The following is a 16,115-nucleotide window of genomic DNA, read 5'->3' as shown; positions in this document are numbered from 1 at the left end:
TCTCTTTGTTTATATATATATATATATATATATATATATAAATAATATACAGTATATATAAACTAAGAGCTAAAACAAATATATATATATATTCACTGACTGACTAGTCTGCGATGGCACCTTGACAAATATATGTTAAGAAACAGACTGAACAAGTTTGTTGTCAGATTTGGCTTTTGTTCCACATTCTGTGGCTGTACTGAATTCCACACCAACAACCACTTCTAAAAATAAAATGACTCCAGGTGCCAGAATGTTTATTGTGCAATAGACTAATCCACTTTTTCCCTCTCATTTGGAATTCAGTGTTCTGAGGGCGTATTTTTTGTAACCTACCAAAAAAATCATCATTGGCACCTGCTGTTTGTGTATAACCATCTGTATAATACAAAAAAAAATTTTCTTTTGTACTGGCAGATTCAATTAGCTTCCCAGGACAATGCCACATTAATCCTGGCTGCGGATAATGCCAAACTGGCTGCTGATGACTTTAAGCTAAAGTGAGAAACTGAGTATTTATGTCTTACGATTGTTTTAATTGGTCATTAAATGATAATTAATTCTGTGAACCATCACCGCAGGTATGAGAATGAGCTGGCCATTCGTAGGGCCATTGAAGCCGACATCGCCAATCTGAGGAAACTTCTGGATGAGTGTAGCTTGAGGCGGTCGGATCTGGAGATGCAGACTGAGGCTCTGAACGAGGAGCTCATCATACTGAAGAGAAACCACGAGGAGGTACGATAAATTACACATATTTCCCATCTTTGCCTCGCTGAGCAGTCTTCAGTGTGGTTATATGCCCGTTCTGTCTCTTTAAAAAAGAACCTATTTCATTGAATTAAAATGGACAGAACTCAGCTGATTGTTGTTTAGTTCCACAGTGTATTATTATCTATTCATAAAGAGCTAATTCTAGCATGTAAACAGCGGTAATATTGCCATGACAGGATTTCTATTTAGGGCATTGCCCATGCGACTGGTCATTCAGATATTCCACCCACAAGCTGATTCCTGTTTTACACAAAGCTGTTATATAAGCACAAGTAACCTGGAAACATTTACACCACACTGTATACAGTAAATATCGCCATGGTGATGTGGTACGGTGATGCGATTAAGACTCAGAGCTGTTCAAATAAACCATTTCAATAACACTTTAGATTAGGAACACTATTCACTTAGTTGCTTATGCATATTACTAGCATATTGGTTGTTTTTTAGTACTTACAAAGCACATATTAATGGCTTAGCCTATTCTACCTAAACAGTACCTAAATAAAACCACTACAACAACTACTGTACCCTAGTTACTATCAAAAGCAGCAAAAACTCTTAGTAAATAGCAAGTGAATATGTGTTTTATGGGTTTTATTTAGGTACTGTTTAGGTAGAATAGGCTAAGCCATTAATATGTGCTTTGTAAGTACTAAAAAACAACCAATATGCTAGTAATATGCATAGGCAACTAAGTGAATAGTGTTCCTAATCTAAAGTGTTATGGTGTGTGCACACCAAAAGCGAAAATGTTCAACTTGAGCGGAAAATTTGCATGACGCGTTGTCGCGCAAACCAATCAGCAAAGAGCTTAATGACAAAAAAATTTTTTATTCGCGCGAGTGATGCAAAAAACATCTTGCGAGTAGGCCTAATCTAGAGCAAGCAATGCAAGTATTTGCTTCGCTTTTGGTGTGCACACACACCATTAGATTAGGCTACATTATATATTTTTTAAGTTAGCTTGCAAGCTAAATGGTTAGCCTGTACCTTTGCATACTGCTAGCTGATTAGACTGCTAGCTTAGCATATATACAAGTACTTCACCACCATTATTTTAATTACTGCGACTGATAAAACTGGACTGTTTTGCATATCTACATTAAGATACAATATGATATAATATCTAGAAGTTATTGCAATAAGACAATGCATTTTTGACCTGCTCTTGCGATCCAAGGGGGATACAATATTGCCCATTATCAAGTATTATTGAAAACGAATGCTGTTTCTTTGTCACGGCAAATCACTGTAAGTGTAAACGCCCAGTTTCTGTGAGTCTGTCCCTATAAGTCCATTGTGCCGACATTGTGAAGACAAATAAAGATTCTGTTTGTTTATGCTTTCTGAAAGGTCTATTTAATTCAAAAGTAGACGTGGATCTTCTCTCAGTGTGAGATTCCACCACTCCTCACATTCCAGCCTTTCCACAAAGAGACGGGCGCACACCCTGGTGCTCACTGAACACAGCACAGCTCTTAAAAACCTGTAACTCATATCCAGATATAAGATTACCTTATATTTCACAGTGACACACAAACTTTGAAACTTGTAGATTCAGTTGCATACCATAAATATATTAAAACATTGATATAAAAGAGTGATAATGTATACACCGTCGTATATGTTATACACAAAAATTGTAGGATTTCTTATATAACAATAATCTCGTGTTCACCAGTGCTGCTTTTTGTCCAAAATACAGTAAAAACAGCAATATTGTATTAGTGTTTTGTGTTTTAATTAGTGCTGTCAAACGATTAATCGCGATTAATCGCATCTGAAATAAACGTTTTTGTTTACATATGTGTGTACTATGTATATTTATTATGTATATATAAATACACACATATACAGTATATATTTTGAAAATATTTACCTGTATTTACATGTATATATTTATATTCATATAATTTATATTATATATAAATATATTTAGTATATAAACATAACACATTTCTCTTAAATATATACGTGCATGTGTGTGTATTTATATATACATAATAAATATGCACAGTACACACACATATATTACGTAAACAAAATTTTTTATTTTGGATGCGATTAATCGCGATTAATAGTTTGACAGCACTAGTTTTAATATATTTTACATTTTTTTCCCTGTGATTGCAAACCTGATTTTTCAGACATAAATTATTGCAGCTGAAAATGGTTGCACTGCTTAAAGTGTGGCAACCATTATATAATGTCTTTTTTTTTCAGGACTCTTTGATGAACAACAAGTTTGAAGAGCAACATTTATTTAAAATATAATTTATTTTGTCTTTACTGCATTTTTAGTAAATTTAATGCATCCTTGCTGAAAAAAAGTATCAGAAAATCATAGTGAAAATAAATCATAGTGATCCCAAACATTTGAACAGTATGTTTTCTAAACTGAATGTAGTTTTCTAAACTAAATGAAAGGAAAATTTGTTTTTTATTTGGAATTATTATTTTTTTTGCCTAAAACAATTGAAAGACAAATACGGAAAATGATTCTGTTCTGGATGGTTCTGGAGCTGCACACAATCGGCCTTTTCAAAGATAACAGTTTCCACACCAGAAAAACACAGGGTCATTAAGAGTGTTCCTTCCTTCCTTCCTTCAATTTTTCCTTTTTCCTCTTGTTCTTCAGCTGCCTGCTCTGCTGGGGTTTTCCATTCCATTACATCATTTTAAACTAAACAGTAATATCACTGGGCCTCTTGGGTCTCTGTAAGGTCATCGTTCATGCGTAAATGCACTCAGGCGCATGCTAAAGAAAACTTTTCGCAAATTTACAGCTGATAAATTTGTTATATAATAAACAGAAATCAACCAGGGAAAAGCTCATTTTCTCCTGATATCGTCCAGACATGCTTAGGATTAAAAAACTAGGCTCATCCCACCACTCCCACTTCTATTCCTCTTAAATCTGCAAATAGATGATTAATGCCACGTCAGCATTCATAATACAACCCACCTCTGTGGCAGATCACACATTTTCTGATATGTGTTTTTTCACAGGAGATGTCTCTGGCTAGTGCTGAGGCTGGAGGTCAGGTGAACGTTTGTGTGGATGCAGCGCCCTCTATGGATCTGAACCAGGCCATGACTGAGATCAGACAACACTATGAGGCTGTGACTGAGAAAAACCGTAAAGAGCTGGAGTCCTGGTATGAGACCAAGGTGAAGTTAAAACCACAAATGCATCTGTACTTAAGTGACTTTATTACATTTAAGTATTCTTTTTGGTGTCTTGAGTACTCTGAAACTGAATCCCTGCACTTTTACCCAGTTCTTCATTTCTATTTTTAAAATGCAAATTACATATATGGCAGGTTATCATGACTTCTTATCAGAAAAAAGACAATAATTTTATTCTTTATTTAAGAACAATTATAATGTGGAAACCTTTACTTTTACTCAGGTTTTCTTGATCATTTGTCTTTCCACTAAGTACAATTTTGACACAATAACTACTGTTTAACTTAAGTACACTGAAAAAAAAAAAATTCATTGAATTTACTGAATATTTTTAGGTAAGTGGTGGCAAACAATTTATTTTAGCTACATTTAAATAAACAAATTTAGTTGACATTTAGTTAGTTGACATCAACATTATTTTTTATTTAAAAAATAATTATTTTGTAATAATTTTTTATTATTTTAAATGTAGCTAAAATAAATTGTTTACAACCATTAACTTAAAAAAATTTAGTATAATTTCTTTCAGTGTATAAGGTCTTACACTTCTGAAAATAACTGATTTGAGTTTTCAGTTTTAACCACATAGACTTAGTCGCTCATCTGTGATTAACAGGCCAAAATACTGTTTTATAGTGGGATGCATGTGATGTTATAGTTGTTTTTGTTGGCTGCAGATTGCCACAGTGCAACAGGAGGTGGTCACACAAAATGAAGATCTTCAGAACAGCAGAACAGAGCTGAAGGAATTGACAAACACCTTACAAAGACTACAGATTGAACTGCAGACCCATCAGAGCATGGTAAACCTGCACACCCTACAAACCTACAAATAAATACACATTTATTTGTAATGCAAAACTTGCTTTTCTATACTACCTTGTAGGTTAAAGTGAAGAAGCAATGCATTAAAATTTTCAAGTCTGTGGCAACATGTCTTGGCAGAAAGTGTTGTGCCAGGCTGTTTTTGCTCCAGCCTCACCCCCTCTAGTTCACCAACCAGCGCTCTGCCAGCTTTAAGTTTTAAGGGGGAATGTGCTGTAATTTCCTGTGGTTACACGTTTAGAAGAACAAGAGATAGACTGTTTAAACAGGAGATAGTGTTTCAAAAGTGTAGATTATTAGCACTGTTTCCATGTAATTCTACCCTACTGCACCACCAAATAACAATTATTATAACAATTATTATTATTATTATATATGTATTTAAATGCAGTCTACATATGCATATACAGTATAGATATGTTTATATATATATATATATATACATGTTTGTGTGTGTGGGTGGTATGTATATATATATATAATGCCTATACACAGAGGTCAGCCCTTGACGCTGAACTGGAGGAAACACAGGCCCGTTATGGGGACCAGTTGGCTAGGCTTCAGGCCACTGTTACCAGCCTGGAGGACCAGTTTAGTCAATTTCATGCTAACATTGGCAACAACAAGCGAGAGTACGAAACGCTGCTGGACGTCAAGACCAGACTGGAGCGTGAGATTGCAGAGTACAGGAGACTGCTGGATGGAGATAAGAGGTGATGCTCAAGAAAATCATTTCTTGAATATCTTGTTGAAGTTGAATATCTTGTGATTTAGTGGATGCTGAATTCAAAGTTAAAAAGTGTACTTCTTACACTTCTTAAATGCTTTACTGACACCAACTCTCTGTCTGTTTTTACAGGGAGTTCCACAGTAAGTGACTGTTTTACAATAAAATATATATTTTGTATATTAAATATATTACACCACTATGAAGCGTTGTAGTGCATTGCTAATTAACCATCTCCCTTTGTCTGTTTTTAGAAATTGTCACCAAAACGATCACAGTGTTGGAAACCATCGTGAATGGGAAGATCTTGGAGAGCAGCGAGAGTGTGGATGTTAATGAGCGAGATGACTAACACGCTGCAGCTGTGGACACCACATGCCTTCTGTTTAAGACCTCTGTATTGCACACTTACACAGTTAATGAAGCAATTGAAAGTTTACTTTTTTGGTAGATTATGAACATGATTATCTGAATGTGAATTCGTTTTTTTTTCTCTGCAAACCAGTCTGATTTTCAGCTCTCTGTTAAATGACAATCACATGCCTGATGTACTGCAAGCACAAATCTCAAAATGTATCACCAACCTTTCAGAAACAATGCTTTGATATTGATTTAAAACAGTAAACAGATTTAACATGACACAAACCACGGCATCACTGATTTTATTCTCAAAAAGTGGATCACAGTGGAAGGCCTGAAAACTGGTGTGACAGTCGTGTTTGGTGTTTATTTTGTAGTAGTTGACACCACTTGCCCATCAACAATGTCTTCCACAATGGTCTTCACCATGACGGTTTTGGTAGAGCTCACTCCTCCTCCTCCTCCTCCTCCTCCACCAGTAGTGGTGACGCTGACAAAAGAGAGAAAGTGTTGATAAGTTCTTCAGAAATGGCAAAACCCAAAAAGAATGCTCATTTTACAGTATCACTATCAGTTTTCCAACATCTCCTACCTGGTTGCTCCTCCGTCCAGCAGTCTCCTGTACTCCGCGATCTCCATCTCCAGCCGGGCCTTGATGTCCAACAGCATTTTGTACTCCTGAGATTGTCTGTCCGTGTCGGCTCTGAGGTGAACGATCTGCTCCTCCAGACTTGTTACGCGAGCCTGTAGTTGAGTCAGCTGCATGGAGTAACGCGCTTCTGTATCTGCGAGAGTTCCCTCAAGAGACGCTTTCTGTAGAATAGAGAGAAGGTGGTATTTATTAGCGTAGACTGGAATAATAAGTATATGTTGGGTAAAAAATAGTAGAAGTTCAACCAGCCTGCTGAAAAAAACATCTTAACCAAGCCTAAGATGGAATTGCTTTTCTTATCAGGTTCCAAGCATTGTCAGGATTGTCTAGTTTGCTGGTTTCAGAGGGGTTTGGTAACCTATACAAATATCTACAAGCACCAGTTTGGAGACCAATTACACCAGCTAAGGCCAGCTTAGAATGGCTTAAAATGTTGGTATAGATGGATCCTAAAACACTTACTTTACTGAGTTCAGATTTTAACTCGATCTCCAGGCCTTGAAGGGTGCGTCTAAGCTCAGTGATTTCAGTCTTGGACACTTGGAGGGTCTCTGTACTGGCCGCAACCTCCTTAGTCAGTGTCTCTGACTGCAGATAAATAACAATCAGAGTTTAGTTAAGCGTCACCAAAGACCAAAACTAGGCTAGTTTTGTGCTCTCTTTTACCTTGGTTTGGAACCAGGCCTCTAGTTCGCGCCGGTTTTTGGCAGCGACTCCCTCGTACTGCTCTCGGATCTCAGCCATCACACGGTTCAGATCCTCCTGAGGTGCTGCATCCACCTCCACATTCACTGAACCAGTCATCTGACTGCGCATGGCTGCCAGTTCCTACAAAGAGAAGAAGAACTTGAGATGATGTATGACCCCCGAGGCACATTCCCTGAAATTTATAGCACTTATCAGCATCACATTTGACAGCTTTGTTAGTTCATTTTATGGCAAGGTCAGAGGAACATGTCTGTTTTGGAATGATCAAAAGATCTTGCTTGTCATGTTGATAGCAATCAAACAGCATGATTGAATTTGACAGGTTTTTACCTCCTCGTGGTTCTTCTTGAGGAAGATAAGCTCCTCCTTTAAGCCTTCAATCTGCATCTCCAGGTCGGATCTTGCCAATGTCAACTCATCAAGGAGTCTCTTCAGCCCAGCGATATCTGCTTCCACAGATTGACGCATGGCCAACTCGTTCTCATACCTGAATGAATCACACAGAGTGGCTTATTAGCAACTTTTCCCCCAAGTATAAGGGTTGCATACACTGTAGGTTTGCATTTACTTAGTCTTGAAGTCGTCGGCGGCCAATTTTGCGTTATCGACGGCCAGGTAGACTCCCCCATTGACACGAGTGGCATCTTGGATCTGTCAGAGACAAATAATGATGTTCTTGCAAATGCATAGCTTCCAAATATGCATTATTAAGATCTACATGCAAATATTGTCTGTTGCACCCATTTTGGGAGGTAACCCATAACAGTACGTTGCAGAAATGCATGGCTTTGTTTCAATTTGATGTGCAGAAAACTCAATGAGAACATGACCACACCCTTAATCCTGCAGCTATGAAAACAGTATCTTGTGCATGAGATGTTTACAGTAGCAGTACCTTATCTTGCAGGTCGCTGATTGTAGCCTGGTAGGCAGAGTAATCTCTCGCAGCAGGTGAAGTTTTGTTCTCCAAAAACTGTCTGATCTTCAGCTCGAGATCTGCGTTGGCCTTCTCCAGCAAGCGCACCTTCTCCAGGTAGGTCCCCAGACGGTCGTTTAGGTTCTGCATGGTCGCTTTCTCATTGACAGTCACGTTGAGGTCCATATCGCCTCCTCCGGCGCCACCACCAAAGCCAAACCCTGCTCCGCCACCAGCGCCACCACCAAAGCTGAACCCTGCTCCGCCACCAGCACCACTACCAAAGCCGAAGCCGGCTCTACCACCGCCGCCGCCACCAGCTGCAAAGGTGCTTGCCCCGGTGGAGATACGGACCCCGTGGCCTCCTGCACCCCCATACACGCTGCCAGCACGCATGGCGCTTATACGGCCACCGCCTCCACCACCAATCATGGCTGACTGAGACATGCCTCCCATAGAAGCACCCCGCAGGGAGCTTCCACCGAAACCCCCTCCAGAAGACATGAAACTTTGGCTGCTATAGGACGTCATTGCTGGGGTGCAGAGGAGAGAGTCTTTTTGCTGGAAGGAGAGGGAATGTGGTGCACAGACGAGGCTGATTGATTTTTATATGTTTGTGGGATGAGGTAAAGGGTGGGTGGAGGTAAAGATGGAGGAGGGGGTGAGGGGAGAATATGAACTCAAAACTTCACTCTCCGCCCAACATGCCTAGAGGCAGAGGATCTGGCAGGTGAAATGACATGAATTGTTGGAATGAGCTCTGAGTGAGAGCTCATAGCCCAGGGATATGTGCAAAAGACAAGAAACACCAAGACAAATGCACATCTTATCTTAAAACATGAATGCATATATAACCTGCAACATTTTTCACAGGACGTGATTGTTTTGATGTGTAGAACTTGATGTTCCCATGCATGTCTGCATAGGGTCTCATGTTACAGCCATAAGGTTTGTGTTACAGCGCTCTGACAGGATGACCTGCGCCTGCCAGCGGGGTTTCCAAAGCAACGGAGTGCTGGATGTGATAAACACTTATAAACAGCGAGCTAAAACCACACAGTGAAATGGGCTCTTGCGCATGGAATGCTGCCAGCTTCCCCAGAACAGACCTCCCTTTGTCTTTGCAAACATGAACAGAACAAAAACAGAACGAGTGAGAGAAACATTTTCCAAAGTGAACTTTTAAATTGCACAAGAGCCATCTGGAGACATACTGGCATGGTGCTAATTGTCTTGCGTAACAGTCTTTTTCTGAGAGCTTAAGCCATGACTCAGATACGCCACTCCAGAAGTCTTTACTTTTATCTCCGAAAATTCTCTTATGTGTAAGAAAGTTTAAACTGAGAGCTGCAGCATTGCTTTGGAAAGCATGACCATGCAATTCAACTGGTTCATTTCTATCAGCAGTTATTTAAGCGTCAATGTTGCATTAAGATACATCAGTAGCGTAATTGCTAGTTTGAACACATTTACAAAGTTACATTGTACCCTTGTACAGCTGTCATTACACAATCAAATGAAAACAATGTGCTTTGTGAATTTAGTGAAGGCTATGTGTCAAGTGATTCATCGCGTTTAAGTGAGCGAATGTGCCTGCAGTTATAAGGTGTAGAATGATGTGAATTTCATAAGATACTGAATGACAAGATTTATTTGATCCATATGCGCTGCTTCCAAACAAGTTCTTTCTTGCTCTATTTTTAATCACAAATTCAGAGAATGTTTTCCTGGATTAAAAGATCACCTTGTTAATGCAAGACCGTGAGCATATCGATTTAAAGGACATGTTTATGTGCACGCTTTTGTAAGCATGCAATGCAGGAGTTAATCTATTAATGAGTCTTAGTCAGCCTTTTACTTTCACTGTGAGAATTTTCTACTGATAAAAGAGGCGAACTGGAAATGTGCAATGCACTGAGAGATATGGAAGGAAAACATTTATTTCAATTCATTTGCTTTTACTCATGAAACGTCCCTGCTGAAAAAAAACAATAGATCCATCACAGAAATTCTAATGATTTCCCTCCAACCTAATTTTTTTAATAGGCCGATATAAAAATATGAAATGGGAGGAAAATTATACGTAAAAGAGTTTGCAAGCGAACACATGCAAAATGTTTGGGAGAGAATGCAAAAACATTGAAATATTTTTTTCCTCCCATCTCATAATTATTCCATCAACATGTCCCTTTAGGGGTTTCATATCATTTTCCATCATCATTTTGTGAAGTTTCTCTGAAGAATACAAAACTTTTGCAAACTGCAGTTTATCAGGGTAACAAAAACTTTTGCGAATGAATGCAAAAACATATAATATAAATTAAATATAATAAATAAATTGCAAAAAACATAATTTTTCTATACATTTCAAATTTCTTTCTATCACCATGTCCCTTATTGTCAGTGCTGTGAAGTTTCTCGAGGAATGCAGAACTTTTTCAAATGAATGTAGAAAACATTGAAATATGATACATGTAGATGTATATGGACTTTAATCAAAAACTGTGATTAAAGCAGCCAACATCTTCTTTTTCTTTCCCTATTCGATCATTTCTGCCTTTGACTTTATAACATGGTTCTTCTAGTTTCTCTGCTTACTTACATATGTGTTGCAGAAGCTCTGTGTGTTTCTTTGTACTGGGTGTGGTACAGTCATAAATCTGCTCCATATTTTAGATAGCAGCATTACTGATATCAGCAATTGCAAAATGATCTGATCTGGTAAAGTAATACTTTATATCGTCATTGTATTTTATTGATATCTAAATGAAGGCAAGCAATTACATTCTCTACTGGTCATATATGGGATGCTAAAACTTACATAAACAGTCATTATCTCACAGACAATGAAAACACTGTCATTACACATGCAGGGATTCATCCGAAACTCAAACTTTAAAGACTGAACTGGTTTTTCTTGTCTTGTAGTAGCAATTCATAGTAGTAAAAAGATAAGTGCAGAGGATCTATAAAAGAACAATGTATTGTTTTACAGTGCATCCGGAAAGTATTCACAGCGCTTCACTTTTTCCACATTTTGTTATGTTACAGCCTTATTCCAAAATGGATTCAATTCATTATTTTTCTCCAAATTCTAAAAACAATACCCCATAATGACAACGTGAAAGAAGTTTGTTTGAAATCTTTGCAAATCTATTAAAAATAAAAAATGAAAAAATCATATGTACGTAAGTATTCACAACCTTTGCCATGACACTCAAAATTGAGCTCAGGTGCATCCTGTTTCCACTGATCATCCTTGAGACGTTTCTACAACTTGATTGGAGTCCACCTGTGGTAAATTCAGTTGATTGAACATGATTTGGAAAGGCACACACCTGTCTATATAAGGTCCCACAGTTAACAGTGCTTGTCAGAGCACAAACCAAGTCATGAAGTCCAAGGAATTGCCTGTAGACCTGAATACCAAGCGTCATGTCTGGAGGAAACCAGGCACTGCTCATCACCTGGCCAATACCATCCCGACAGTGAAGCATGGTGGTGGCAGCATCATGCTGTGGTGATGTTTTTCAGCAGCAGGAACTGGGAGACTTGTCAGGATCGAGGGAAAGATGAATGCAGCTATGTACAGAGACAGTCCTCAGACTGGGGTGACGGTTCGTCTTTCAACAGGACAACGACCCGAAGCACACAGCCAAGATAACAAAGTGGCTATGGGACAACTCTGTGAATGTCCTCGAGTAGCCCAGACTTGAACCCGATTGAACATCTCTGGAGAGATCTGAAAATGGACGCTCCCCATCAGTGTCACGTGCAACATGTTCCTGGATCAACATTGTTGTCTAAAAATATAGATCTAACCCCTAATGTGCCTTTCACATGGCCTCCCTATGACCTGTCTTGTTTGCAAAGTCCTTTAAAGTCTATTCTGCTGTATGTTTAAAAGTAGCCAAAACTCGCATACACGATGTATTTACATGATAAACAGATGTGGTTACCACGTAAGAAACATAATACTGTAAAAAGAATTCACATTTGTTTTTCCTGTTTCACACATGCAATTTAGATCTTTATACACTTACTTGTGAGAACAGCACCAAAGCATTAAAAACTCTTACCATTAGCAGTTGATTTATTGTAATAAGAGCAGATGTTTGAAAATTAATGAGAACAGGAACATTTTTTTAAAAATTATTTAAATTGCATGGTTAAAATCCGTATAGCTGAAACACATATTAGGTGTAGTAAGAAAGTCAGTACCGTATGTGATTGTTGTATCTGGTATTAAGCCAGTTGGAAATATGCTTGCAAACTGAAAAATGTATTTTTGATAATCTGTTGACTGATAATTAAGAAGTTTCTGAAAATGTGCAGCTTTATACAAACATTCGTGTTACTGTAGGTCAGAAAACAGGTTTGAAGATCTTTGAGCAGTTCAAATATCTCTTCTAAGAGTGTAGCAAGGAATATGAGTCTCTTTCTGCCCTGCCCTGAATGAAGCACCAGTGCCTAGAATTACACCTATCTAGGATTCAGAGGTTTGAATGACAGCTCTGTCTTTTGTTGAGGTCTCCACCCTGTTATCGCCTGCAGGATCCCGGTTCATGACTCACCGCGGTCTCAGGCTTCCTGTTTTGTTCACCCAACAAACTTCATGCCAATACTCGTTGTTCTCAGCAGCACTGGCGAACATCTGTGCAAATTCATTTCTAATCAAATCTGTGCTCCACAGACTTGGAGATCTTGAGGGTTGAATCACACACATGGTGATTATTGGGTATGGTATGAAAAGTATAATCATCTTGCACCATAAAAATTGCTCAACTCAATCTGAGCAGCTGAGTCATTAGCCATCTTCAAGAAACGGCTAAAAACACATCTGTTCTTTATTTATTTGACCCTCTAACTCTAGCACTTTCTATTCTATTTTAATTCTACTTTATCTATATTTATCTTCTTTTTTTTTTTTTAAACAAACAAACAACTAGCTTCTATTTTCTATTCTATCTACTTGTTTTTCTTTGTGTGTGTGTGTATATGTGTGTGTGTATAATATATATACATACATACACATTGCGTTAGGCTAACCGAGACGTCATTTGCACTTATATATTGTTGCTCTTTTGTTAGTTTGACTGCTTTTATTGTCCTCATTTGTAAGTCTCTTTGGATAAAAGCGTCTGCTAAATGACTAAATGTAAATGTAAATAAAAATTGCAAGAGTACTTTCGTGTCACTTTCATGTTGGGATCCTAGCATATTATTACAGTTCATCTGTAAATATAAGACATTACTAACGCAGACACAAATGAGTCCTCCAGCATTGCGTTCCCCAAAAAAACTTTGCATTCACTCGTAAAACATTTCGTAAAACATCTCATGAAAGTGTTGCATTCCCCTGCAAAAAAACTTTATCATTCTCTTACATTATGCATCCCTCGAGCATGCTATCGCAAAAGCACTGGAATATTTTTCACCCCACCTCGAATTATTTCTATCGCAAAAAGTTTTGTGACCGAACACAAACGTTTTGCAAGAGAATGCGAAACCTTTGAAATATAATTTTTCCTCCAATTTTTATTTTTATTTTTTACCATCATATCTCTTTAAGAGCTCCAATGTAGAGTTTCAATGTAAATGTCCTAGAATCTGCATCAAAGATCTATTTAGAGATACACTATATGGCCAAATGTAAGCAGATACCTGTTCACCACACCCTTATATATGCTTTTTGAGCATTTGACTTCAAAACAGCTTTCTCTCTTCTGGAAAGGCTTTACACTGATGGAACATGGATGTAAAGATTTGCACTAGTAGAGTTCAATTAAACATTTTTACAAGTAAAATAATTAAAAAAAAAATCTTAGTAACATTTCAAATAAGTAGTATACGGTGGCCGAGAGAGCTCAACATGCTACAACTTAAGAAAATGCATGCAAATAGAAAAAAATTAAGAAAACATCTTCATCAGTTTGACAGCACATGTGCTGCAAATACTCACAACACTACCAAATTCAAAAATACGCTGCAAAAACAGAAATGCGCTGCAAATACTCACAACACAACCAAATTCAAAAATGCGCTGCAAAAACATAAGCGTGCTGCAAATACTTGCAACACAGCCAAGTTCAAAAACGCACGCGTGTTATCAAACTGATGAAGATGTTTTCTTGACTTGCTGGTGTTATTTCTAATGTGTACTAGTATATATTGAATAAATAGCACACTTGCCATATTTGATCCCATTTGGTCAGGCACTGGTTTGTGTGAGAGTGTTTTTGTTGACAGTCAGTGTTCAGTTTCGTCCCAAAGGTGATCAATAGAGTTCAGGTGTGGGCTTTGTGCAGGCGGACAAGCTCTTCTTAACTTGAGGGATATTGCTTTGTGAACATTGACAGTTGGAAGCACTGAATGACACTGTATTTACTGGCATTGAGATTTGTTTTCACTTGAATTAAAAGCCTAACCAGTACCGTTAATTAGAAGGGGGTGTCCACATAATCTTGGTAGGTCAAACGCAAAATAAAGACATGGTATTACACACCTTCTGTGATAATTGGTCTCAGAATTGTAATTTCTCGTGATCTGATCATGTTTTGTCAAGGATTGACCCGGTCATGCAGAAGCACAGCTCATGCTAGAATCATGGGTGGATTCTTCAATCTGTTGTCGAGAGGATTAAGCGTTCAGAAACATGATTAAGAGCAGATGATTTATAACAAGTTTACTCAAGATTTTCCAGTTTTCTGGGCCCCCCAAAATGGCTATGATAAATAAATTGAAAAATATTAAATTAAATAATAAATTAAATATTCAGTCTGATTAAAGAAATGAAATGAAATGAAAGAAAAAGATTAATTAATAAAGATTTAAATAAATGCAACCTTGGTGAGCATAAGAGACGTCTCTCAACAATTAAAAATGTTCAATGTTTTTGAAAGTCTGTTAAGATCACAAAGGCTGCATTTATGTGAAAGTAATATTGTGAAATATTACTGTTATATTGTGAGTTATCATTAAACCAGTTTTTGCTGCTTAATATTTTTTTGTGGATATTGTTTTACACTACCATTCAAAAGTGGGGTAAGCTTTAAAAAAAAAAAACGTAATTCTTAAAAAAAAACTTTTAAAGGGGTCATATGATGTGATTTCAATTTTTCCTTTCTCTTTGGAGTGTTACAAGCTCTTGGTGCATAAAGAAGATCTGTAAAGTTGCAAAGACTAAAGTCTCAAATCCAAAGAGATATTCTTTATAAAAGTTAAGAGTCAGCCACACCTACCTAAAACTGCTCGGTGCTGTGGATCACCGGATCGGCTTTCACCGTTTTCACCGCTCCTTCGTCGGATCCGCCGGGACCGCCGTTCTCGATCCCGCCGCCTCAGCTCACTCTTGCCCGGCTTCAGTTCAGGCTAAGCCGCTGTGTTTTTCGTTGTGAAAGCGAAACTACTTTGTTTGGCCTTCCAAAAGAGGACACGACTAGAAATCAGTGGTTAAGTTGTATTTACAACACTGTTCCAGAACAGTTCAACCCAAATATTCAGATGTGTGCTGCGCATTTTATGGAGGACTGTTTCCTGGAAGAGTAGACTACAATGCCGGCTGTTCTGACTCAAAGACTGTCTTTTATATTTTATATATTTAAAGTGAGTTTTTTTGAGCAGTGTAGAGTAGTGCTTGTTGTTTGTCATTTCTCCGATCACAAATGCAGACATGGTTTTATGTTTACGCGGCGCGATGCAACGCAACGCGTAAAAAGACAGTATAAGTCATGATAATCAGTAATTATGTCCCCACTGGATGCAACAAATACCTTGTTTGTAATGGGTTTTAATGTTTATGTCTCGTCGCTCCGGCCGGACACGGCATCAACAGTATGGTGAGGGGCGTAACATTTCCGTCTCACGCTTGAGGTATTCGGCCAATCACAACGCACTGGATAGCTGGCCAATCACAGCACACCTCGCTTTTTCAGACCGATGAGCTTTGTAAAAATCGACAC

At 38.0% G+C, this 16,115-nt stretch overlaps 2 protein-coding genes across 2 annotated transcripts in view; one reads left to right on the top strand and one right to left on the bottom strand.

Moving 5' to 3' along the window:
- LOC107753857 (keratin, type I cytoskeletal 13-like) overlaps positions 1-6,071 on the top strand; it is a 6,945-nt gene extending 874 nt beyond the window's left edge. Inside the window, exons 2-8 of the mRNA XM_016570131.1 lie at positions 418-500; positions 582-738; positions 3,787-3,948; positions 4,644-4,769; positions 5,287-5,504; positions 5,651-5,661; positions 5,773-6,071. Coding sequence (XP_016425617.1) covers positions 418-500; positions 582-738; positions 3,787-3,948; positions 4,644-4,769; positions 5,287-5,504; positions 5,651-5,661; positions 5,773-5,870 — 855 coding nt within the window. The 3' untranslated portion in view covers positions 5,871-6,071. The remainder of the gene's footprint in view (positions 1-417; positions 501-581; positions 739-3,786; positions 3,949-4,643; positions 4,770-5,286; positions 5,505-5,650; positions 5,662-5,772) is intronic.
- A 93-nt stretch (positions 6,072-6,164) lies between these two features.
- Positions 6,165-8,749, bottom strand: LOC107753852 (keratin, type I cytoskeletal 50 kDa). The gene is made up of 7 exons (XM_016570125.1): positions 8,134-8,749; positions 7,807-7,889; positions 7,569-7,725; positions 7,197-7,358; positions 6,993-7,118; positions 6,471-6,691; positions 6,165-6,368 (listed from the first exon to the last, which is right to left on the bottom strand). The coding sequence occupies exons 1-7, from the start codon at positions 8,683-8,685 to the stop codon at positions 6,245-6,247; spliced, it is 1,425 nt and encodes a 474-aa protein (XP_016425611.1). The 5' UTR covers positions 8,686-8,749; the 3' UTR covers positions 6,165-6,244.
- Positions 8,750-16,115: the final 7,366 nt, after the last annotated feature.

Source organism: Sinocyclocheilus rhinocerous, unplaced genomic scaffold (genome assembly GCF_001515625.1).
Source record: "Sinocyclocheilus rhinocerous isolate Xijiao unplaced genomic scaffold, SAMN03320098_v1.1 scaffold711, whole genome shotgun sequence".
Taxonomy (NCBI): domain Eukaryota; kingdom Metazoa; phylum Chordata; class Actinopteri; order Cypriniformes; family Cyprinidae; genus Sinocyclocheilus; species Sinocyclocheilus rhinocerous.
This window is presented reverse-complemented; position numbering and strand designations above follow the sequence as displayed.

Bases quoted from the DNA above. Each gene is read 5' to 3' on its own strand.
- LOC107753852 (XM_016570125.1), bottom strand. From the start codon at position 8,685: ATGACGTCCTATAGCAGCCAAAGTTTCATGTCTTCTGGAGGGGGTTTC. The intron at 7,119-7,196 runs GTAAAAGAGAGC...ATTTATCTGCAG, and splicing joins AGGCCTGGTTCCAAACCAAG to TCAGAGACACTGACTAAGGA. The intron at 6,692-6,992 runs GTAAGTGTTTTA...TCTATTCTACAG, and splicing joins TAAAATCTGAACTCAGTAAA to AAAGCGTCTCTTGAGGGAAC.